At 41.5% G+C, this 26,339-nt stretch overlaps 1 protein-coding gene across 6 annotated transcripts in view; it reads left to right on the top strand.

The window, feature by feature from the left end:
* The window catches only part of CDC14A (cell division cycle 14A), a 198,373-nt gene that overhangs the window by 111,977 nt on the left and 60,057 nt on the right, over positions 1-26,339 (top strand). For all 6 annotated transcript variants that reach the window (XM_046006231.1, XM_046006240.1, XM_046006223.1 and 3 more), the window contains 2 exons: positions 10,756-10,843; positions 18,699-18,929. In XM_046006231.1, coding sequence (XP_045862187.1) covers positions 10,756-10,843; positions 18,699-18,929 — 319 coding nt within the window. The remainder of the gene's footprint in view (positions 1-10,755; positions 10,844-18,698; positions 18,930-26,339) is intronic.

Here is a 26,339-nt window from a genome sequence, read left to right as displayed (position 1 = left end):
TCACTGTTCTCTCACCTTAGTGAGTTTGGACAATGGGTGAACTTGTGGGATAGCTAGAGACACATATTTTGTGTTTTCCAACAAAGTCTGTATTCCAACGGAGGCATTGTGGTTTTCAAAGTAAAATTTTATCATTGACAGCAAATTAGGAGACTGTAAGTCTTGGATTAGTGGGGAACGTTCAGGATGAAGTTTTTTCAAGACACTTCTTGACAGAACTACATTTAATATATAATTTGGCTCAAGAAGAAGCCTATATTAAAGAGACTGCATCTCTGTGTGAGATTGAAGGGCAGTTTTATGATAAGAATGCCAAACGTTGTTAATGACAAGATCAGCAGAACATAAGAAATACTTACTTTATAAAGTCTACAGGTAAATCTCCGGCCATTCTGCAAAGGGTTATATCTATTTTCCTCCTGTGATTCATGGGTCTAGAGCAGTGCTGTCCAATAGAAATATAATGAGAATTATAGATACTTTAAACATTCTAGTAGCCACGGGGCGCCTGGGTGGCTCAGTAGGTTAAGCCTCTGCCTTCAGCTCAGGTCATGATCTCAGGGTGCTGGGATTGAGCCCCGCATGGGGCTCTGCTCAGCGGGGAGCCCGCTTCCCCTTCTCTCTCTGCCTGCCTCTCTGCCCACTTGTGATCTCTCTCTCTGTCAAATGAATAAATAAAATCTTAAAAAAAAAAATTTAAACATTCTAGTAGCCACATTTAGAAAAAGTAAAAAGAAATAATAAAATTAATTTTAATATATTTTATTTAATTCAATATTCCCAAAATATCATTTCAACATGTAATCAGTATAAAAATTATTAATGAAGTATTTTACATTTTTATTTTTGAACTAAGCCTTCAAATCTCAGCATGTAGTTTGCTTTACGGCACATCTCAGTTTGGACTAGTCACTTTTTTTTTTTTTTTTTTTTTTTTTTAAGTAGGCTCCACACCCAGTATGGAGCCCAGTGTGGGGCTTGAAGTCATGACCCTGAAATCAAGACTAAGCTGAGATCATTAGTTAGAAGCTTAATCAGCTGAGCCACCAGGTGTCCCTGGACTAGTCACATTTTAAGCGCTCAGTAGCTACATGTACCTAGAGGCAGATTCTGTGGGGACGGTCTTGACCATGAGCTATTGGAGTCCCTCAGAATGACATGAAGCCTGGGATAACAGAACAGGTTATATGGCCTTGCTTTAGGTGATCTAATTATTCACATAAGAGTTAAAGCCCTGTCATATTTAGAGGGGTTTGGGTAAGATATCTCAGATTCTTGCTCTATTTTCATGGGACTTGCAGAATGGCCCATTAATTATTGATGAACAAAAGTATCTTCCAAAATGTGGTCTCTCAGGTTCTTTACTACGCTGTTGAACTGTGCATTCTTCACCTTGGTGCTGATCAAATAGATGTAATTCTGACAGCTATGCCGTGAAGGTCCCATAAAGTAACTGCAAGAAGATAGCCCCAAAACTTGCCCAAAGAATCTGTCCAAACAATCATACTTTTCCAACAGGTTTCTCAAGGTATTTTCTTTTTCTTTTTTTTTAAAAAAGATTTTGTTTATTTATTTGAGAGAGAGAGTGAGAGAGGGAGAGAGAGAGCATGGTGAGGGGAGGGTCAGAGGGAGAAGCAGGCTCCCCATGAAGCACGGACCCCCATGAGGGACTCGATCCTGGGACTCTAGGATCATGACCTGAACTGAAGGCTGTTGCTTAACCAACTGAATCACCCAGTCGCCCCCCTATCTCAAGGTATTTTCAAAGAACTGAGAGAGCAGTCACTCCTGTGAAACATGGCCATTCATGGGTTTACTTGAAAAGTGGAAATAGACCTTTGGCCCATGGGAACAGCAGTGAAGATGAAAGAGCTTGAATATTGAAATTATGTTTTGTGGGTATATGAGGAGCTGTACCCTCACATACCTCTATATGGTAACTGCTCGTTTAGGATAATATTCTGCTTGTGAGACCCTGCAGTAGCATCCATACACAGAGTCCGCCTTCAGTCAGCCCTTTTTAAACTCTTTTTGGGAGACCTATCCTTACCTTGCCAAAAATGAATGGTGCTGCTCTTAGGCATTATTTTAATTCATTATTCCTCAAAGAGAGCTTGAAGTTGTGTCTTTTGTTTGTTATTTGGATGTCTCTGAGGGGCTTTCTACTGTTGACCGGAAGTCTGCCATCTTTGATGATGTCTCTATGTTGGCCACACACAGACTCCCAGAGCAGCATCCTGTCCTCGGGAGAGGGGAGGAGCAGAGAGGGGCAAACAAACAAGCTTCAGGGACAGCATGTGGAGATGCCTCCTCATTTATTACCCCATCCAGAATTTGGCCCATGTAATTGCAAGGAGTTGCCTTAAATACTCTTTTGGGGATTAGATGGAGTTTCAAGTTTACGTAACGCTTGCTTCAAAAATGAAGAAATTACATTGATGTCATGCTTGGACTTATTTTATATCTTCCACTATCTTTTTTTCCCCCCCTGTGAATCATTCCTTTTTTGAGAAAATTAAAAAAAAAAGTGCTTTCTGTGAAGTAGCATTGTCATTGTGAGGATAGTTCCCAGAATTATTGACTTGACACTTTGTTTTCACAAGCTGCCAACCCGGGGCCACTTTACCAGTGGTTACTTGATGGGTGCGGTTAGAGTTGCCCCTGGTTACCACAGGTCGGGTGCCGGACCGACGGGTTACTGCCTGCTTGAGCATGGAGACACAGTGCGGGGCCTTCTCTTGTTTCTCTCATCAAGGCGCACGTGGAAAAGGATAATATTTGCTCAGCACCCTATGATTATAGCTCACAGCTGTCAATGACTGGCCCGGGGCCTCTGGCTGCCCTGGTCCCTGCCCAGGCAAATCCATTCTGTTTCACTGGGTGGAAAGCTTTGTCCAACAGAAATAATGATGTACAGATCAACCTTTGTTATGTGAGGGTCAGGAAGCTGTATTATACTCTTTAGGGCCTCAACTTGATAACTTTTCAGTTTGTTTGTTGATCCAGATGTTTATTAAGTACCTCCTGTTTTCTCAGTATATTTGCTAGGTCTAATACTTCTTTCTTTTTTTTTTTCCTCAAGAAGGGTCCCTACAGTATCATCTCTTCATGTGTGGGATTAGAGCCTTTGTTCTTATCATCTGCTCTCTTAGAATCCATATATTCTTGCAGAAGTTATCATGTCTGACCTTTGTCACAAGCCCCATCTTCATGCTTATCAGATGAGTTGTCTACACAGAATTTCTCCTTTGTCCATGGCAGACTGAATGTGGAAAATTTTGCTCCTGAAATAGTCTAGTAATTAATAAGTCATTATTATTGGCTATCTTCACGTACTGGGTGTTCTTCTGGGAAAAGAGCATTGCTGTTCTAGAAGGTGACTTAACATAATCTTAGCCACATCACAACAAGCCCATGTGGGAACTGTTTACGAGAAAGTGTTGGTCAGTTCTGGATGTCTGGGAGTGGGTCTTGACTCTTGGGCCTCTTCCATATTACTGTCAGAGTGTATGTCTTAGAAATTAAGTCTGACTATATCAGTCTCCTGCATTGGGTCCTCTATGGGCTCCACACTAACCGAAAGTGTGGAGGAAATGCAAACTCCTCAATATGGTCCCAAAGGCCCTCTTGACATGGGTTTTTCCTTCCCCTCCACTCTTGCCCTTTTCCCTTCCCTTCCCAGACCCAACACCACGTAGCTTCCCAGACTGCAGCATTTCATGCTCTTGTTCCCCCTCCTGCCCGCGATCCCTTCTTTCCTGCCCACCATATTTACGTAGATGTGTCTAAGTCATTCCCAGTTCTTTGGGGCTCTTCTTGCACAGTGTTGCTTGATGCTATTTACACATCTGTGTCTTCCCTGCACTCTGACTCCTTGAGGTCAGGAAGTATGTCTTATTCATCTTAGTGTGAGTGAGTACTCAGTAGTGTAGTATACTCAGAGTGGGCGCTCATTAAATGTTTGTAGAATGAAAGAATAAATAAATGATTAAATGAATACTGAAAACAGAAGTATAGCACCTTCCAGGATATTTGATATAATCTATTAGAGGTAACTACTTTTCAGTGGAAAGTGACCACGACTTATTAATGAAGAATGCATTCTGATTTTGTAGTACCACTCCTGGGGAAGAAGGTACTGACTGTGGCAGACAACATCTTTAAATGATGTCTCTTTCTTTCATTACCAGCCAATCTATGCTTCAGGAGTGAGGTTTTTTTTTTTTTTTTTTTTTTTTAAAGATTTTATTTATTTATTTGAGAGAGAAAGAGAGCATGAGTGGGGGCAGAGGAGCAGTTGGGGGGAGAAGCAGACTCCCCACTGAGCAGGGAGTCCGATGTGGGGCTCAATCCCAGGACCCTGAGATCATGACCTGAGCTGAAGGCAGGTGCTTAACCAACTGAGGTAGCTAGGCACCCAAGTGAGTTTTTTGTTTTTTGTTTTTTCTTAAGATTTTATTTATTTATTTGACACAGAGAGAGAGATCACAAGCAGGCAGAAAGGCAGGCAGAGAGAGAAGGGGAAGCAGGCTACCTGCTGAGCAGAGAACCCGATGCAGGGCTCGATCCCAGGACCCTGAGATCATGACCCGAGCCGAAGGCAGAGGTTTAACGCACTGAGCCACCCAGGTGCGCCTGTTTTTGTTTTTTTTAAAACCTGTTATGTGCAACACAGATTGCTAGGTATTATTGTCTTCAACCAGACTGTCTCTGTAACATCAGTTTAGTTTAATATATGGGCAGAGACTGTCCCCGGGTTGACTATGTCATCCTTCATTGCAGTTAATAAGTAAATTGTCAAACTGGGTGGTATAGACTCCTCAGGTCAGCCTTCTGTATGTACCTTGTGCACGAAGCTTAGGTCTCCCATTGCTCTATGCACCACCTCAGGTCACCAGTAGGAGTTATTGCTGTTGAACACCCGAGGTATGTTTCAAGGTTTGGCTTTGGATTAAAGTTTGTCTACCAAACTAGAGTGTAATCCGGGTGTTGCTTGCTTGGTCTGCCCTCTTGTTCAAGGATTACTGAACTAGAAACATGGCAATTTCCGCCCTTGTTATTTCTCATGAATTCCTGCCACAGGACTGGAGTTAAGCAAGCTCCAGAATGCAGGTAGGTGAGCACGTCCTCACCACCTGGAGGCACTATGGAAGTATGCCTCCCACAGGGATTTGACTACTCAACTGTTAGAAGCATCTCCTGGAGCTATCCTGCAGTACTGATTATACCACTCAAAGGCTCCAAGTTCAAGGGAGCAGAACGCCTTCCTGGACACTGTAGCTACTAATGTGGAGGGACCCAGTATTGCCACACCTACTGATCCACTATGCCCATTCCTGGTTCAAAGATCATGTTGGTTAACTCCATAAAATGTTTTGAGGTCCCAAGAATTTGTCCTAAGAATTTCCCATGGTTTTTTCCTTCCTCTTTAATTGCTGTTTTGTTTCTGTCCAAGCTTCTTAAGAGAGCAGCCTTGACTCTGTTATTAGTCAGTCAGTTGGTGATGGTCTAGTTTTTACCTTTGTGAGTCTCACGAAACTTCCTTGCTCATAGAAGAGTCAGCAAGCCAGATGGTTGTGTTTGATTTCCTTCCTACTTGATTTGTTCTGTGGCCACTCTCTAATTCTGGAGACCCCCTTTCCTTCCTTAACTTCTAAGGTACCGTCTCTTGCTTTTCTCTTCCTTGCATCTCAGGTCATAATATTCTGCTTGGGAGACGCTGCAGTAGCATCCAGACACAGAGTCCGTCTCCTGTCAGCCTTTTTAAAACTCTTTTTGGGGGAACTATCCCTACCCTGCCGAAAATGAGTGGTGCTGCTCTTGGGCATTATTTTAAGTCATTATTCCTCAAAGAGAGCTTGAAATTGTGTCTTTTGTTTGTTATTTGGATGTCTGAGATTTGGATGCTGAGATTTGCATCTCAGGCCATTTCTCAAGTTTCCTTTGCAAGCACTTTCTCTTCCTTTGCCCACCTGAAACGCTGCCCTTCCCTGGGGCTCTGGTTTGTTATTGAACATGCTCTCTGAGTGAGGACACCTGCTTCCAAGTTTCAACAATCGTATATGTGCCTGTGGCCTCAGATTGCCATGTCTTGAGCAGTGGCACCTGCAAACGTGCCCTGGGTTCCTGCTGCCAGCGTCTGCATCAGCAGAGGCATCACTGGCCTGGGCTGCTGGGCAGTCTCCTAAGGGGTTTCTCCCACACATGTCTCCCCACCCCAGCTGGAGTGAGCAGAGGTGAAACAGTCATCCACATGGGGCCTCCTCTTTCCCTCCACCGCACTATCTCTCTCAAAAGCAAATCTAAATTAATAATCCAGAGTTTAATTATCTAAAGCCAGATGGCATGGCATTTTAATTTAAACCAAATAACTCAAATATTTACTTTGCTTTGAGAACATAAAATGCCAATTACTGCAGCATATTTGCAATTAATACAACTATACCATCAACACTATTTTATTGTTTCAGAAGTTAGGGAAATATAAGGAAGGTACTTTTTAACAAATAAAAGGAGACTTTGTAGTTCTGCCTTTTTGATTTTTCAAATAATCTTGTACCATCGTTACACCTCTTATATGCTTCTATTATAGCTCTTTTCAAAGTGTAATGTAACTTTTTTTTTTTTAATTGGTATCTTAGTCTGGATTTCTGTAACCATAGACCGGGTGGCTTAAACAACAAACAGTTATTTCTCACAGTTCTGGAGGCTGGGAAATCCAAGGTCAGGGCACCAGCAGATGTGGTGTCTGGTGGCCTTCTTCTGTGGCTGTATTCTCTGTGTGTGTCTTCTCATGGTAGAAAGGCAAGGGTGCTCTCTGGGTTCTCTTTTATAGGGACGCCTATCCCATTCCTGAGGACGCCATCCTTATGATCTGATTGCCCCCCAAAAGGCCCCAGCTCCAAATATTATCATACTGGGATTAGGTTTTGACATATGAGTTTTGAGGGGACACAAACATTCCATCTATAGCAATGGGTACAAGATAGAGCTAACAGCACCCACCTCATAGGGCTGGTGCATGAAATGAGTTGCCTGTAACAGAGTAGAGCCTAGCACACAGTCAGAGCTATCTACATATTTGCATCTGTTATTATTACTGTTCTTTGTCACTCCCACTTGCTTTCAGCCTCCTTAAGAGCACAGAGAAAATACTTCTTATTTTTTTGTGTGTGACACCAAGTTATAGTCCTTGAGACATAATAAAGGCTCAGCAAATGTTTTAAGGAATGTTGAATTGTGCTTAAACACTGTCCATGTTGTCCTAGAAAGCATATCTGTTGATAAAGGGAATCAATCCTGTAATTGTTGACCTCAAGGTCTGTCTTTCCTGTTTTGTTTTTTTAAATTTTTTTTTTAAAGATTTTATTTATTTATTTGACAGAGAGAGATCACAAGTAGGCAGAGAGGCAGGCAGAGAGAATGAGAGAGAAGCAGGCTCCCTGCCGAGCAGAGAGCCTGATGCGGGACTCGATCCCAGGACCCTGAGATCATGACCTGAGCTGAAGGCAGCGGCTTAAACCACTGAGCCACCCAGGCGCCCCTATCTTTCCTGTTTTATTGTCTGTTTATTACAATGGTAAAATGCCAGATGATTTTCAGTATTGGGACTGAAAAATATATTTGTGACCATTACAACAGAGGCATGGCTTACCAGCACAGATATATTTCTTAGATGTTATAAAAATTTATGTTTTCAAGTCAAGTTATGTTTACTTTTTTATTTTTCCAGTTTTTTTTTTTTTTAAGATTTTATTTATTCATTTGACAGAGAGAGAGATCACAAGTCGGCAGAGAGGCAGGCAGAGAGAGAGGAGGAAGCAGGCTCCCTGCGGAGCAGAGAGCCCGATGCGGGGCTCGATCCCAGGACCCTGAGATCATGACCTGAGCCCAAGGCCGAAGGCAGCGGCTTAATCCACTGAGCCACCCAGGCGCCCCTATTTTTCCAGTTTTAATACTTATTTACTTTGTAAGAAAACTTGATTTTTTCCCCCAAATTTTATTTTAAATGCAGCAGCAGAGTTAGATATTTCAAAGAAATCTGGTTGTAGACTGAATCTTTTGTAGGCTGAAGAATCCATAGTAAAGTGAGTATTAACACTTAAATATATGTTTCAGGAATTCAAACTTTTATTTTTATTTTATTTTCTTACAGTAAGAACAGGTGCAGTTTTCCTACATAGTCCTTGGTAGGCAGGAGGCTTTGGAATGTAAGAGGTAAAACCATTCTCTTGCCTCATCCTTGCTGAGATGTTTGTAAAATATGGTAGGGTTGGAAAGTACCTTCAGTTCCTGTTGGGCCTAGATTTCTTTGAAGTGTGTATGTGTGTATTTAATCAGAAAACCAATTTGTGGGGCGCCTGGGTGGCTCAGTGGGTTAAAGCCTCTGCCTTCGGCTCAGGTCATGATCCCAGGGTCCTGGGATCGAGCCCCGCATCGGGCTCTCTGCTCAGCAGGGAGCCTGCTTCCTCCTCTCTCTCTGCCTGCCTCTCTGCCTACTTGTGATCTTTGTCTGTCAAATAAATAAATAAAATCTTAAAAAAAAAAAAACCAATTTGTGTCCTCTTAAATATTTTATTATTGATAAGTATTGACATTTGTATAATTCACTGTGAAAGAAGGCACAAATATTAATTTGGGAAGCTTTTAGTCAGTTGAAATCTGTATCTTTCTTATTAATGTTTTTTTCAGATTTGGATCTAAGACCCAAATCTCATTGTTTGCCCCATCAACCTTATCCAAGCTACTGAATATAGTCCAATATTATCTAATGTTTATCTTTTGGGGTAGGCAGATTTGTAAACATATTCTTTTGGTTTTGTGAGTGATTTATCTTACTAAGTCCACTGTCTTTCTCCATATGATTGATTATAAAAGGTTACTGTTTAACCAAATGTCTATAGTCCAAATAAATGGATGTAGCATAATATCTTTATCTAGGCTTACTTAGTGGTCAAGGATACAGAAATAGTGAACATAGAAACCATTTTCTTTTACTGTTCATAAAGAATTGCCTTTAGCCTTTTGATGATTAGAGCATACCTTTATTTTGGAATTTTTAAATAGTGTTTTAAATATATTAATTACTTAAAGAGGGATATTGGGTCATTAGAGACTGCTTTCTTTAAATAAGAAAAAGTTTAATTATCATAGAGAGTTATATATTAGATTCTTTATTCAAATTGTTATGAATAGATAGTTTTGCCTGAGATACAATTTGGTATATGGAATCATAACACTCAGTAGCTCTGAGATTTTATTTCTGGTATTATGGAGATATTACATTTATTATAGTTAAGATTAATGCAATTCAGGCATTTATAAAGTGTCACTAAAGTTTCATTTATAACTTCTTATGACTGAAAAGAAGCATCTCATTTTAAACATAGAAATTGTACAGCTAAGTTTTGATTTTCATGAAAATTGGAAATGGTAGTAGTAGCATAAGTCATTAAAGTAGAGACTTCAGTGTCCGTCATGGTGTTACTCCAGTTAATCTAACAAATACTCAGAAGTTCTTACAGTAGAATGTGGACTGTATTTGGTACCTAGTCCTGCTGTTGAAGTGTGTGCCATGTGGCGGTGGAGGAGAAAGCTTTTCTAATGGATAGTGTTGGCCCAGTAAAGAGAACTGCTTTCCTTCCAGCCTGTGGAGGTATCTGTGCAGTGCTGGAGAGCCTGGAGGGTGGAGATGGAGACTAGAAGCTGGCCTGGTGGTGGGATGGGGGTGAGGGTTGTGGGTGGGCTAAAGAAGGCTCATGTAAAGAAGTGATGCATAGGTTTTACGATGCATTGCACAGATGTTCCCCACTTCCCTGCTCCATGGGTTTAGAGGCACATCGGGAAGTGAAGGAAATGGAGGAGATCATGGAGCAGTGGGAGGATGCTGGGCCCCTTCCCTGGTTTCCAAGCCTTTTCTGAGGATCCTATAGAGAATGTAGACCAGAGGTTGACAACTGGTGATCCAAGTTGGCCCACAGGTGTGTTTCATTTGATTTAAAAACTTAACTTAAAATAGTCAACATGAGGTATAGAAAGATTCACATAAAAACCCATTCAGCAGGTCAGCCACATTCAGTTAGCCTTTCCTGCAAGAGGCGACTCTTTAGCCGGAGCTGAGGAACCACCGGCCTTTACTTATGTCTCTCACCTGGCCTGTGTAGCTGTTTGGGTTTGCAGCCCCTGCCAGAGACCTTGATGGACTCATTTGTGTTATACCTCAAAGGTCTGATGATCCTCTGTTCTTCACTCCTGCCTCCTTCTGTTTCCCAGTTGAAATATCAGCATTGACAACAGTAGCGACTTATAAAAACAGAAAAAAGGAAGTGTGTTCATTATGACCCTGATATTTAGATTTTTTTTCATTCTTTAAAATATGTTTACCATGTTCATGGAAAGTGCTGATATTTCCTTTTATCTTCTCTCCCTTTATTTATTGTGAGGATAAGCAATGTTTGTTTTTATTTCATTTCTTTGCAGGGTAGCTGGGAGACAAAATTATTTTAAGCAAAGTACCTCCACTTTAAGGTTTTTTAAACTTTTCAAACAGTCTAGGTAATAAAGCTTTTTCTAAACAGGATTGAAGTGTTATTTTGAGAATCAGATGCATGTTTTTATTTTAAGCTATATTACTTTGTCTTCATGAACATCCACTAGTACTAACAGAGTGAAAAGCAGTTTTATTTGTAAGGGTTTCCTAAATTGTATAAGAATTATAAAATATTTTTCTTTTCTTTTCTCACAAATTTCTACCAGCGAGTTGAAAATGGTGACTTCAACTGGATTGTTCCAGGAAAATTTTTAGCATTTAGTGGACCACATCCAAAAAGCAAAATTGAAAATGGTAGGTTTGTTCTTTACTTTGCCATCCAAAAATTTATTTCAGTTCATCTTCAATTTCTTAATTGCCTCAGATAATCCTTTCTTTTGGTACTATTCCCCAAAGAATATTTATTTATTTAAAAAATTGAGCTGTAGTAATTAGTGTGTTAAATATTATAGTTTAGGAGGGGGATTTTTAATCCTATTTTAAACCTAGAAAATTTGGGTGGGGGGGTGCCTGGATGGCTCACTTGGTTAAGTGTCTGCCTTTAGCTCAGGTCATGATCCCAGGATCCTGGGATCGAGTCCCGCATTGGGCTCCCTGCTTCTGCCTCTGCCTCTCCCTCTCTGTCTCTCATGAGTAAAATTAAAACACACACACACACACACACACACACACACACACACACACCCCTAAAAAGTAAATAAATAAATGAATCTAGAAAGTTTTAAAATTGCCATAAATAGGCACTTTACCTGACCCAGTTATCAAAGAACAATCTGAGAAGCAAGCTGGTCAAACTAGTAAATGGATTGTTGAATTCTCTCAGTGGTTCTGAGATTTACTTGGTGGTAGAGTGCTACATTAAGGTATTCTTTGGGGAACATCATGTAGAACAATAACAAGGGTGATGATAACAGGCGTCAGTTATTGAGCAGTGGCTATGCGCTAGTTGTTATCTAAGTAACACATTGTCTCATTTAATACACACCTCTATGAGATACAGGTACATGTATCTCCGTTTTGCAGAGGGAGAAACTGAGGCTTATGAGTAGGGAATTTGCCCAGAGTAATAAGGGGAACTGGTTCTCCATCCCAGAGCTGGGCTCCTAAACATTGCCACTACACTGATCTGTTTATTTCCATTATGACAATGAGAACAACTTTCTAGCTCCCAGTAATTAAATTACTCATTGCTCTATGTGTAGCCAGGGGCACACGTACTCAGGAAGACAAAAAACAAAAAAAACAAAAAAAAAACAAAAAAAAACAAAACAGTGAAACAAAATCAGCTATGTGAGTTTTCCCATTAATATTTTCTATTTATTTTCATCTACCAACATTCCTAGAAGACAAGTAATGATAGGCACCAAAGGTTTAAGAACAATTTATGGGAGGAGCACACAAAATTAAAAAAAATTTCCCCTGTGAACATAATAGCTCCCCCCCACCCGTGTTTTTTTGTTGCTTTTTATCTGGTCGTAGATCTGGGACATTAGTCTTTTAGGGAACATAATCTGAAACCCCAAGTTTAGATTTATTCTCCTTTTATCACCATTATCTTCCTAAGGATTAATTCTAAAATCTAGTTCCGTTGTATATTGTGAATCATGCATCCAGATTTGCTGATTTATTTGAGCTCCCACAGATATGCTGCTTACTTCATGCCTACGACGTATCTTCCAGGGAACTCTGTTTGAATCATGGATTCCCTGTGATGGGTGATGCAAGTCTAGAGAGTTAAGCTACCAAATAGGAGGCCTGTGTACCGAAGCCAGAATTACATCTTCTCATTCATGAGTCTGCTAATGAATCTGTTATTTAGACGTTGATTAACCTGTCATGTTGGGTTGTCATGAGTAACATGTAAAGTGTCTAAGGAAACTGCTTTCTGGCACTTGGTCTTTAAAGACAGAATTGATTTGATTTACCTTTGGCCTTCTGTGCAAAAAAAATGCTCAGACCAGAAAATCTTAGAAGGTGTTTGGTTTCAGTTGTGGCTTTGTTGGTGGGCATTCGTTTCATAAAGTTGAAAGAATTTTGCCATTTAGGATTCCTGTGATTTATGACATTTTCTTCAAGAGAAGATGAGAAGTGTAACTTATAGAATCATTTAAAATCTTTTTAGAGAGCTAATACATGCCTATATTAAGAAAATAAAGTGCAGATGAATTAATAAAAACCACATAAGGGTGACCTATAATTCTACCCAAGTTTTCTAGGGCTAAGAGTTGGTGGTGGGATTATGGGGGTTTTAATTTTCTTTTCACCTGCTTCTCTGTATTTGCATACAGATTTTTTTTCCTCTTCCAGTGAACACATACACACACATACATATTTAAAAAAAATAAACCTACCTTTCTTTAAAAGCATAGCACTCTGATTACTTTTTTTTAGAAAAATTTTGTTTGAGAGAGAGTATGTGAACGAGGAAAGGGGCAGACGGAGAAAGAGAGAGCGAATCTCAGCCAGGCTCCCCCCTGTGCACGCAGCCCCACACAGGGCTCCATCTTATGACCCTGAGATCATGACCTGAACCAAAATCAAGAGTTTGCTGCATAACCCACAGAGCCGCCCAGGCGCCCAATGATTACTATCTTATATCAGCTTTTTTCACTTAACATATCATGGACTTCTTTCCATGGTAGTAAATGTTGATTTTCATTATACTTTTCTATGACTGTTTTGTATATTATCAGTAATGTGCCATAATGCTGTTACTTTTTGAATGACATCTACACTGTTTACAGTTTTTCACTTTTCATGGTTGGCAAATGTTCATACATTTCTTTGTATTTCTCCTTTTCTCTCTAAATTCTTAAGTAGTCAGAGCAGTAGATAAAAGGCTGTGAATATTTTGTGTGACAGTTCTTTTTATTTTGGAAGAGCAGTTGGCCTACAATATTGTATTAGTTGTTGGTGTACAATATAGTGATTGGATATTTTTCTCCATTAGGACATGGTCCCCACATTCAGTCTAGTTATCATCTGTCAAAATGCACAGTTGTTACATTATTAGTGACTATATTCCCTTGGCTGTATATTACATCCGTGTGTCTTGTTTTTTTAATAACTGGAAGATTGTACCTTTTAATTGTCAAAAATCTTTAAAAATTCCTTTTGGTTGCATATTATAATGTTGGGAAATAATTATAGCTACATTTGCTTATATGCCAGGAATGGGACTGATAAAACTTTTGCGCACATATCATCTCTTTAAGAATCAGAGCCACCCTCTAGGGGAGGTAGGAGTTATTTTTTGGAAGAGAAGATAGAGGCTCAGAGGAGTTACCTCGCTTTCCCAGATTTACACAACCAGAAAGTGGCAGCATGTGGATTCAAACACAGGTCTCTTTGATTCCAAATTTGGTGTTCTTTTTCATTTTACTGCAGAGGAAGTATATGTTCACTATAGAAAATTTAAGTAATATGGAGAAAAAGTCACCTGTAATTACATAATCTAGAAATAAAAACCCAAGATGCTGCTCTATGGGCATCTTTTTTTCCCACCTATGCATCTATCGTGCCCTCTTACGTTGAGGGAAAAAAAGGTCTGAAATAATTTTGTGATGGACTTAATAGACTTGATCCAATTACAGTGAAATCTCGATGCTTGTTTTTTGTTTTGTTTTGTTTTTGTTGTTATTTCTTGTTTTTGTTTTTTTGTTTTTTTTTTTTCTAAATTGAGAAACTGTTTCTTGAAGAGGCTGAAAATCATGTTAGGGGTTTGTTAATAGAAAAGGTAGATTTTACAGAAATTAACACTCAAATAGCTGTTGCTAGGATGTAGCCAAAGAAGCCTTAAAATCCTACCATCTGGGCAGAATGTGTTGTAAGTGTCTTAAGTGTGTGTTGTGTCAACAAAGAATAAGTAGAGTTTGTTACAATCATCTTTGTTCACTTGTTTTGGTGGTGGGGAAGAGAAGAGCTCTAACTTTTTTTGGTTTAATAAATTTGAATTGATACATGAATAATAAAGCAATAGAATGAAACACATTTTGGATTTCCAGTTTTCCCAACTATACCCCAAACTCTCAGGTGGCAACGTCCTTCTCTCTAAAGAGAAAAAAAGAAAAAAAAAAAAAAAAAACAAAACACAGAGAGAAAGACAGCCTGAGGCAGGGACTGGCAACAATTTGAAGCCCGTTCAGCTTGGTCATATAGTTAGAGAAGCAGGTGTGCAGGGCTTGGACAGTGGAACCTGACTGTGTCCCTTACTGGTTGCGTGAACTTCCCAGAGCTCTGCAACTTTTCTGAGCATCAGTTTCCTCGTATGTCAAACAGGGGAAATAGGATGCACAAGGCAGGCATCTAGTGACGCTCAGAGATACTAGATGAAGTGTCTTGCACAGTGTCAGGCACGTAATAAGTGCTTACTAACAGATATTCTAATTACATTTTTCTCATTAATGAGTCTAAGTAAACATATTTTATTGCTTCCTACATTTACCTGCCCACTTTGAAGTTTTAGCTTTAAAAAAAAATTTATTTATTTGAAAGAGAGAGAGAGAAAGAGCTGTGGGGAGATGGGGGTTGTGGGGGGGGGAGGGGCAAAGGGGTGGGGACAGAAGGTGACTCTCCTCTAAGCAGGGAGCCCATCCTGGGAATTGCATCCCAGGACCTGAGCCGAGGGCAGATGCTTAACGGATTGAGCCACTCCCCAGATTTATACGTTTAACAGTAACTGGGTGGACTAGTCATTTGACTGCTGTTCTTCAGGGTTCTAACTTTGAATGAAGGGCTAGGAAGAGAGGAATTTTAAATCTCCCCATTCTGAAATTCCTTGTTTGGTCGGCTCTTGGGCTCTGCCCGTGCTTTACTGATGCCAGGGCGCCATCTAGAGGCCAAATGGAGGAAGGGGCTGATGAATGCTCTGTCTTGCTCTGCACGCTGCTAAAACCAGTCCCAAATGCATTGATAACGCCTGCAAACAGTTACCAGAGGTCATAGGATATAGTCATCAGTTACCAGAGGTCATAGGATATTGTCATCGTCGTTAGTTATAATCACTTGAAACAGTTTTGAGGATTTTAAATAAACCTGCCCACCAACTGTAGGAAGCGTAGCCCCTAATGTTCATATAACGTTCCATTATTTGGAGACCATTACTAACAGAGTCAGGTTGGATCTTCCTTGAAATGGGCCCCAACGCAGGACCCGGAATCTGAATGCCAGGATTCAAATGCTGCCTCTATCTCTTACTAGCTGTGTGTGCCTGGGCTAGTTTACTTTTCTAGGCAGCAATAACTGGGTAATTGCAAGGTTTAATGAGATGATCCATATGAAGCACTTCATTTAGTGCCGGACATATAGTAATGCTTAGTAAATGTTAGTTATGATTATTATCATTATTGTTATTTTTCCAGTGTCCTGTTGCTTTATTTGAATAACTGTCCAGTTTTTTTTTAAATCCAGATAAACACATAATTTCTCTTAATGGTTGGTTTAGGTATATTTATTACTGAAAGAGATTAATATACAAGAAGAAACTTCTCCTTCCTCTTTTTAGGGGAGGATGGGAGGGGAAAGACACCAAACCAACCATTAGCACATCTGGTGACAGGTGCCATCCCAGAGGTGCCAGGTATGCTAGGAACCTAGGGTCAGAAGTGCTCATCAGCCACACCAGGGGAAGACTTCTGTGTGTTTATGAGCCCTCTCCTTCCCATTCTTACATGATAGAAAAGCTCATTTCCTTATGCCAGCTGATGTGGTTTGAAGTGGGGTCCATAAGCCACCAGCCAAGAAAGAATTCTTGAAATGTTTCCAATAGAAAGAGGTATTTTTACTATAACCTGGGGACAGGACCTGTGGGCAGAAAGATCTGCCCCAGGATGGTGGGAGCAATTGATCAGATACTTTGGAATTAGGGGAGGTAAAGAGAAAGGAAGTTTCCAAGAGGATTTTCCTATGTTAAAGACTTACAGGATGCTGGAGGCCTAGCTATTGTCTACCTCAGGTTGTTTTCTCCTCTAGCAAAGCATTGAGACAGTTGGGAGTTACTGGAGGAATGTCTTACTTGGCCTGTCTCAAGTATTTGTCAGTGGGCTGCAGGTTATAAGGAAACTGAATTTTATCGACATTTCCTTCTTGCCTTTGTTTCCTACATCACCAACCACAGCTCTTTTCTCCTTTAGGATGTAAATCTTTGGCTGGAAAATAATTTGAGTTAAGTAGGAGAACAGACTTGTTTTTTCCAAGTAGAATACTGCACCCATTTTCTCTAAATGTGCGTGTAAGTTACTGTTTCTACACAGAAGGTTGAAAATAAGCTCTGTATTTCTTATTTGCCTGGAAGCAGCATGGCCCGTGAGAATCGTGTGTTTGGGCCATGGAGTAGTTTAATCTGCCTTCCAATTCTGTCTCCATCCATTGTGTGACCTTGGCCAAGTATACCACTTAGGACTCCTGGTTGCAGGCAGCAGAACCAACTCTGGTAAATAAACCAAAAATGCATTGATTGGAATGGTGCTGGGGATCTCACAGCCTCCAAGGGAAGGCTAGAGAATGAGGCCCAGAAAAGGAACAGGATCCAAGGGAGATAATGTCTCAGCAGGGTCCAGGCAAGGAAATAGAATCCATACCATTTCAAACAGAGGGAATTTAATACAAGGGATTTGTTACAGAAGAGGCTAAAAAGGAAAAGGGCAACACTGAAGTATCCAGAATATTATGGAGGAAAGTGCTCCTGCCTTTAGAAAGGTAGAAAGTGAGGTCACCAGAATCAGGGGGTTTGGAAGGGGAGCCAAACTGGTATTGGGAGTCCTGAAGGGAATGCCACCCAACTAGTGTGTGCATCTGGGGACTAAGGAGCAGAGACCAGGTAGCTGTGGGACAGACTGGTACTGGGAGTGCCATGCTGAGCCAGAAGCTCTGGGTGCTCCTGTCTCCTATGGCTGAGGTCTTGCTGGCCCCCACCCAGAAGCCCCTTCTCCTTCTTCTGGTCATCTGGTCACTCCATTCGTGCTTTGGGCCTCCTGTGTGTTGAACTGACAGTGTGAGTCAGCCACAAAGGTCCTCTGCAGACCCCGGCCCCAGCATGGGAGGGTTGGCTTGCTGCTGAGAGAAAATAGGAAATAACCAGTATATGCAGAGTCTGAGGCAGTAGGAAATACGGCCAAGGGCACAGTGCGGAAATTGCTGGTTACCTTCCTGGGCTGCTGCCGCCCATACACTCGGAGCCCACCATCATGAATGGGTACTGAATGAGACTGTCTCACCCAGTATGCCATGAGTCAGTGAACCCTGCATACGTTACAGATGTGGCGATCAGGGTGCTGAGAAATTAGTCCCCTGTGAATCCCTGGGGCTGTTGGCCAGGTCTGCAATGGCCAGAGCTACCCCCCACCCCCACCCCGCCCTGGCAGTCACCTCAGTTGACTGGCCAAGTCTAGATCACAGGTCTGTAATCCAGCGGACTCTGTAGCTCTGGGAATACTCAAACAATGATGGATCCACTGGAAGCAGAAGGTGGTTTAGGGGCTGACCCCCTGTGCCCCCACCCCCACCCCAAGTGAGAATGTCTACAAAAAAATTACTCAACTTGTTTAGTTTCTCCATCTGTTAAATGGGGTTTACTACTCTTACCTTAACAGGCTGTTTTGAGAATTACAGGAAATGATATACAATGGTGCCTTATACATGGTAGGTGCTCAGTAATTGTTCTTCTCTTTTGTGGGGGATTGTACTGTAGATCTAAACGAATTACCAGGCAAAAGTCTTTGACTGTAGTTGACAAGCATTTGTCAAGTGGAAGAAAAGGCGCAAAGAATCATGCCAGCAGCCCCCTGGGCACCTCTGACCTTTGAGTGTCCCCGGAATGTCTTTGTTTTGGCTTGGGAGGAGTGTATGCCCCCGGGACTTGAATCCTCTGGGTCTGGGTTTCAGATTTTCATGAGCGATTTCCAGTACTCAGAGGTTTTTTTTTCAAACCCTCCTGTGGGTGTGTGTGTGTGTGTGTGTGTGTGTGTGTGTGTGTTTACAGCTCTTCACACTGTGGCTTTAGGAATGTGCTTCCCCGTCTTACTCTCAGGAAAGGCCCGTTCCTCCTAAGCCCTGGTGAGATTCATACACTTGATCGTGAAGCATTTTTCGTGTTCCCCGGTGTGTCAGGCGGAACGCATGCCTTTTGCTCACAGCTCCGTTTTCCCTTCAGGCTATCCTCTTCACGCGCCTGAAGCCTACTTTCCTTATTTCAAAAAGCATAATGTGACGGCAGTCGTGAGGCTGAACAAAAAGATTTATGAGGCGAAGCGCTTCACGGACGCGGGCTTCGAGCACTACGACCTCTTCTTCATAGACGGCAGCACGCCCAGCGACAATATCGTGCGGAGGTTCCTGAACATCTGCGAGAACACGGACGGGGCGATCGCCGTTCACTGCAAAGGTGCGTGCGGCCCCGGCGGCCTCCCTGGAACGCCAGGTGGCGAGAGCAGCCAGTCGTGCGAGACCAAACCAGTCAGTGTCTTCGGGAAAACAACACAAGTCTTTTTGTTTGAGAAAACTGGAACACAAACCCATTTAACTAACCCCTTTCTGAGGCAAGGTTTGCTTGCATGTGGATAATCGGTGGAGGTCTGCCTCTCCCTGGCCTTGCCTTACCCAGCGGCTGCTCGCTGACACCAGGCAACCACCACACGCCCGTCCGTGGGCCGGCAGGAACGCCTTGACCAAGTGTCAAGAGGCAAGGGTTGTTAGTGGGTTTCCCCCCCAGAACTGCCGATCTCCTTTCTACCCTCCTCCACCCTTGTGATATTTAATGCTCTCCTTTTACAACCCAGCCATCTGGACCCCCATTTTGTCCTCTACTCTGCACTTACCTTACTGGTCTTTTGCATAAGGGACCAGAGTGTCTTCCCTGCCCATTGCTAGCGGATGGATGGCAGTGTCTTGCTGGCGAGCTTGCTCACTGCTGATGTGTTAACTGTTTCTTTGAGTGAACTTGGTTATGTAAAGATTGGGTTATATAAACGAATCTCTGCTCTCTAGGGGTGGGTGCTTTCTGGGGAAGGGGTCTTTCAGAAGATGGGAGCCCTAAGGTTGCCAGATTCAGCAAATAAAAATATAGGATGCCTCGTTAAATTTGAATTTTTGATAAACGCACCAATACCTTTTTAGTATGTTTCCAGTATGTCACGGAACATACATTCTGCATTTTATCTGGCAACCTCGTGTTGGCTACTCAGAAAATGTGAAATAACGTTTTCTCTAAGCCTGGTTGTTAGACTCTGAGAAGGATCAAATTCCATTTTAGATTTTCCAGCAACGTGCAAGCTCTTCTACTGGGGTATTTGGAGCGACCAGAGCCATCTCTGGCCACGTGGGGATGGAGACTAGTTCCTCACACGCAGCATCTCGTCCTGCCACTGGGTGGCGCTGCTCTCACGATTTTGAGTCCGATGATGGGTTTCTGTGGAGTTTATGCTAATTGTCTAGTAGGTGTTGGGGATTGTACTGTTCTTTTCAAGTGCCTAGTGCTGCTGTAACTGCCTTATTCAGACAAGCATGGCTTTGGTTCTGACAGAAATTAAAATACCATTTTGTAGGCCTTTGTTTCTATGTTTAAGATTTGAGTAGGCGGAGGTACTTGGCTGACGTGTGAGCGGCACCGGGAAGCTGTGGTTTCGCCTGAGACCCGGAGAGATGGCGCTGAGCTGCACATGGCCCCAAGCCGGCTGAGGGCTCTGTCCACATCCGCGGAGCTGCCGCCACCCCTCCTCTTCCCGTTTCTTAGCAGGATGGGGCCCTGACGCGCAGGGCATCCTCTCTCTCCGATGGGGTCCACGTGGGGGGTCGGGCTAGGAAGGTGTCTTATTTGCTCATGGGAGAGGGCTTTCAGTTCTAATGAGATCGCGGTGGGGTGGTGGTGAGCTGGCTTGTCCTGGCTGGGGTCCATCTGTACTCTGACTTTGCCTTTCCCGCTCGTTTTGTTAAAGATGGCCCAGGCCTGAGAAAAAGCCTGCATTTCGCACATTTCAAATATCGGTGGACCTTGAGAGCCTAGTGGGTCTGTAAGAGCTACCAAAGTTCAGTAGATGTTCATGTGCTCTTTTTCAAAGTTTGTTTTGTGTCACAAAATTTTGTTTTTCTTTCAATTAGTCATAGAGCTTATCTGTGTGTCACATGTTGGATAGACAAATTCATGGAAGAAGAAATGCAAGACTGTCATTACAACTCAGTATCTCTCTCTCTCTCAAAGATTTTATTTATTTATTTGACAGACAGAGATCACAAGTAGGCAGAGAGGCAGGCAGAGAGAGAGGAAGGGAAGCAGGCTCCCTGCTAAGAAGAGAGCCCCATGCGAGGCTTGATTCCAGGACCCTGAGATCATGACCTGAGCCGAAGGCAGAGGCTTAACCCACTGAGCCACCCAGGCACCCCAGTATCTTTCTCTTTTGAACTAAAGTATAGTTGATTCACAATGTTATATGAGTTTCAAGTATACAACACAGCGATCGGACAAGTTTATACATTTTGCTTTGCTCACAAGCACAGCTCCCATCTGTCACCATAAAATGCTATTATAATACCATTGACTCTATTCCCTCTGCTGTGCCTTTTATTCCTGTGATTTATTCATTCCATAACTGGAGGCCTGTACCTCCCACTCCCCTTCACCCGTTTTGTCCCTCCCTTCATTCCCCTCCATTCCGGCAACCACAAGTTTGTTCTCTGTATTTATGGGTCTGTTTCTGCTTTTTCTTTCCTTTTTTTTAGATTTCACATATAAGTGAAATTGTATGTTATTTGTCTTTCCAACATATTTCACTTGGCATAATAATCTCCAGGTCCATCCATGTTGTCACAAATGGCAAAATCTCCTTCTTTTTTATGGCTGAGTAATATTATGTTATCTATACATATATATTTATATATACACATACAAACATATATACATACATACATATACATATCTCTATCTATGTATATACATATATACTTCCTTATTCATTTATCTGTCAATGGACACTTAGGTTGCTTCCATATCTTGGCTCTTGTAAATATAGCTGCAATAAACAGGGGTGCATGTATCTTTTTGAATGAATGTTTTCATTTTTTTTTTTGGGTATCCGCATCTCTCTTGACAGCATTTCTCACCTAACTGAAATTATAAGAATGAAACTCTCTGATATTCAAAATTCTTATTACAGGTATTCTCTGTTTTATATCCTAGATTTCTGAATGTTAATATTAAAAAAAATACAGTATGGGCATATGAGTTATATGTGTGTGTGTATTTTATACTGCAGAGGTTTATATATTTTTATTTAAAATCAGAACTGTTAGCATTGAGGTGAGCTCTTCTATGGAAAGGTCACATTCACATGTGGTGACATCTTTTGCATAACGTTATTTCATTTGCTTCCACTTGTACACACATGTAGGACTCCTTTATAAAAATTACACCTTCAGTTTAATTACAGCTGTATTGCTTTTAATAGCATACTTATCTACTAGAGGCCTGTTAATTATTTTGACATCTGCCCTAATTAAGTCTGTTTAATTTTCTGAGAATTGAAGCATCACTGAGCATTTTTAACTGAAGTACAAGGAGGAGGGAGAGAGAATCTTAGCCTATGTCACGTGAACTTCTGTAGGTGCTGGAAAGGGAATGAAGATGTCGTGCCTCTACATAGAGTGCTAGATAGAGAGACAGACTGGAAATTGATTTGCGGGGAACCTGTGAAATCTTACTGAAGAATCAGTATCTATAGTTCACTTTCTGGTTGATAAAAGGGATGGCTATTAATTTTTTTGAAAATTTCTAGCACAAATACTAATTTTTAAAAATGGGAACACTGTGATGTTCTGGTATGTGATTGTTGATATTCTGTAGGATTGCAGAAAATGCCGGGAACTATAAGGGAATCAACATTTAAAATGGTATAAATAGAGTACTTTTCAATGTCTTGTCTTGCTGTGTCAGGGAGCCCTTTAATTATGAATGCTTTAAGAAATTTGTTAAAGTTTTTATAGAAACTTGGTGAAATGTTCCTATTCTGTTGAATTGTGGTAAGAGCTCCGAACTATTGAGTGCTAAGTACATTCTTTTTATAGATCTAAATTATAGACTCTTTTTAAAAGGGGGAAGCAACCTCAGTTTCAGAGAAATTTGAAAATTTTCTGCACCACCTTTTTTGGTTGTGAGTGTGTGTGACTGGGAGCCTAATCGAGGGCTCTTTCTTTGCCCTTTCTTTGCACGGGGTGGGGAGCAGGGAAAGATACGGCTGCGTCCAGAAAGACCATTTCCTCTCCAGATAGACACCCACCTTGGTGGCTCCAAGGAGGGACACTAGAAAGTCCCTGCACACTGGTTCCTATGCAGGTTCCTACAGCAGGCTGTCTTGCTGTGTTTTATCCACACGATTACCTGCACTCTTGTCAAATGTCTGAGACTTATGAATTTGGCAGAGGCAGAGAGAATTTGCTCTGGACAGAATCAGAAAGGCAAATTACTCTTCACTCTAATATTAAAGCAAGATCCCCACTGAGACCACAAATTACTCTTTTTAAAAGAATGTTGACATTTAGTCTGGGACAAAAGGTACTTCAGATGGAAACAGGCTACACACATGCATGCACACACATGCACATACATGCACACCCCCCATCTAATAAAGCTTATAAATATAATTTTTAAAAAGGCTAAATGGGAAGGGAATGTCAAGCATCTGTAAACAGAGCTTGATTGTAATTTCATTTGCATTTTTAAAATAAAGATTTTATTTTTAAGTAATCTCTATGCCTAATGTGGGGCTTGAACTCACAATCCTGACATCAAACAGTCGCATGTTCCTCCAACTGAGCCTGCCAGGTGCTCCTCATTTGGATTTTGATGTGTACTTTCAACCTGGAATTGTTGCCCCCAAAGAGGGAGAATTTTTTTTTCCCCCCAGGGGTGGGTTGTGAGGAGGAAACATTCTTTTTCTGTGTAAAACACAGATTTACATACAGTACATAGAGATACGCAGTTTACTGTGGCAGTAACATTTCATGGGAGACCATCAGGAAAAATGTCTTAAAGAGGCTCTTGGAGGAGGCAATAGGGAAAAAAAGATTGAGAAACACTGATTTAGAGGCCGCTTTTTCACACTTTTAAATTTATGGAACTAGGATGCATCTGAAAATTGGTAGCATGTCATAGTTTAATTTTTTCTTACTTAGGTGGAACTGAGCTAATGGTGCATATAACACCGTTAGGCAACTTGACGGTATCTTAGATTTGCTGAGACACCTGTGTATTTCCAAATACTGGAGAACTAGAGAAGATGCTCTTTATTATTTGACCAGCAAAACAGACAAAAGGGCTCCTCCTTTGGGGGGAAAGGTTCTTGAGCATATTAAAAACAAAGCTGTCTACTTTTCATTTCCTTTTCTAACTAAATGTTTTCATGGATGAAAATGACCTTGGATCACTTTTCCAGGCCAGAAATATCAGTCATCTTTGATTTTCTCTGTGACCTAGTCCACATGTCTTTCTAACTCAGCTCTTCCTTTTTATCACCACAGTCAGTCCAGCCCGTCTCTGCCCGTTCCGGCCCTTCTGTGCACCCTCCTGCCCCAGCCTCCATCTGCTCCCTGGCTCCCCGCTCTGTATTTTCCAGCATTGTCTGTGTGCTGCTTCCAGATCTGTCTGCTTTTATCACAGCACTTTCTTGCCCCCAAAGATATGCAACTTCATTTTGCCCTTTCCATTGGTTAAAGGAAAAAATACTTGTTTTTTACATGATAGCAGTTATATGTTTATTAGCTATTGATCATATCAGGAATTCTGTAACACTTTTAACATAGTTGAATTTTGTTCATGAAAGCATCATCTACGTATATCTAAGGAGTAATAATGCACATACCCAGGAGATGGGACTTAATCAGTGCTCAGAGCACAGTGGACCTGGCTTTGGGGACTCCTAATGATAACTCAGTGGTCCTCTGTGTCTTTGGCTTATGACTGGGGACCTATTCACCTAGACCTGGGCTCTTCCACTTGACTCAGAGGTGCTCTTTTTCCTGGTCTTCCCCCCCCATCTGACCTTATTCTGCACTCTGACACACACTGACACGTTCTTCAGCCAGGGTTTCATTGATCACACCCTTTGCTGAAAATATTCTGTGACTTTCCCATTCTTTAGAGTCTGCTGAAGTCCATGTCAGCAATGACACCTTCTTTGAAGACACCAGCAGCTCCCCCAATACCCCTCTCCTTTCTCTGAGAGCCCAGTTTCAGTTCAAACTTCATTTCTTGGTTATTTTTTCTTGCTTAATATTCTGCAACTAGTGTGATACTCATTGTGGTAAAAAATTATATCCAATACTTGCTTATATCCTTGTCCTTTGAACAGAACCCTATCCTGGGCATCTTGGATAAGCATTTCAATGGCTGAATTTAATGTTTAAAAATAAAGAAAGAGCTACTTTCTTTTTCTTTTCTTCTTCAAAAATTTATTTATTTGAGAGAGAGAGAGGGTGCAAGTATGAATGGGCAGAGGAGCAGAAGGAGATAATCTTCAAGCAGACTCCCCCTTGAGCGCAGAGCCCAATGTGGGGCTCATTCCCATGACCCATGAGATGGCGACTGGAGCTGAAGCCAAAAGCCAGATGCTCAACTGTCTGAGCCACCCAGGCAACCCAGAGCTACTTTATTCTTCTACAAGAAAAAGTGCAGGGATGCCTGGGTGGCTCAGTTGGTTAAGTGTCTGCTTTCGGCTCAGATCATGATCCCAGAGTCCTGGATTGAGGCCTGCATCAGGCTCCTTGCTCAAGGGGGAGCCTGCTTCTCCCCCTGCCTGCTGCTCCCCTGCTTGTACTTCCACTTTTATTTATAAATAAATAAAAACTTTAAAAAATAAACCAAAAAAACGGAAAGGTGTATATGATACAAACAGATTTTAAGTAGTGGAAAAATAACTGCATACTGTAGAACTTACAGTACTAAATCTAACTCCAAGAAGCCAGATATGGAAAGATTTAGAAAATATTTGTAAATGAACATTATTGTTCAGTCCTGTATACTTCCTGAGGGCAGACATCCTGCTTATCTTCATATTTCTGTTTCCAGATCTTTTATGGTGCCTCGTACACAGTGGGTCTCAGTCAGTACCTGTAAAATGAGTGACAGGATGTGAGCCAAGAGTGGAAGGAATTCTGGGATAAGAATCAGGACTGTGGGGGAATTTTAGTCCTGAATTCTATACTCATTTGTTCTTTGAATCAATTGGTTGCTGGCTTTGGGCCTTCATTGTTCTGGTATAGGAACAACCACCACTATCAAGAACCTGTGGCTTAATAAAGTTTTTGAGTATTTTTGCAAAAGGAGGAAGCCAGTGTGTATTTTTTTTTTTTTTTAAGATTGGCTAAAATGCAAATCAGGTCCTATCACTTATTTCTTTGGAGAGAGGGAAGGAAATACACCAATTGGTAAAAACACTTTGAAGAAATAAATCAGAGTTCACAATAACCAGTATTTCATTGAAAGTCATTTTTGGAAAGTCATTTCTAGCCGTATTACATAATCTTATGTAACAGAGAGCACATTCAATGTAAAGAACATAAGCTAACACCAAAGTTCTTAGAAAATGCAGGAACCCCAGGGAAGTGAGATGTGAGCACTTCTGTTTGCTTTGTTCTTCTTCAGCAGACTGTGTGCTCTCCCGAGGGCAGTGACCCTCTCTCTTTTATTTGTCACTGTGCCCTCTAGCTCCTAGCATGTTTCCTGGCAGGTCTCAAGTGCTCCATCCATATCTACCGACTGAGGCAATCATGAAATCCTGGGCTCTGATGGAGTGACAGGGAAGTCAGA

This window comes from Meles meles, chromosome 1, assembly GCF_922984935.1.
Source record: "Meles meles chromosome 1, mMelMel3.1 paternal haplotype, whole genome shotgun sequence".
Taxonomy (NCBI): Eukaryota; Metazoa; Chordata; class Mammalia; order Carnivora; family Mustelidae; genus Meles; species Meles meles.
The sequence above is the reverse complement of the archived record's forward strand: the minus strand, read 5'-3'. Positions and strand labels throughout refer to the sequence as shown.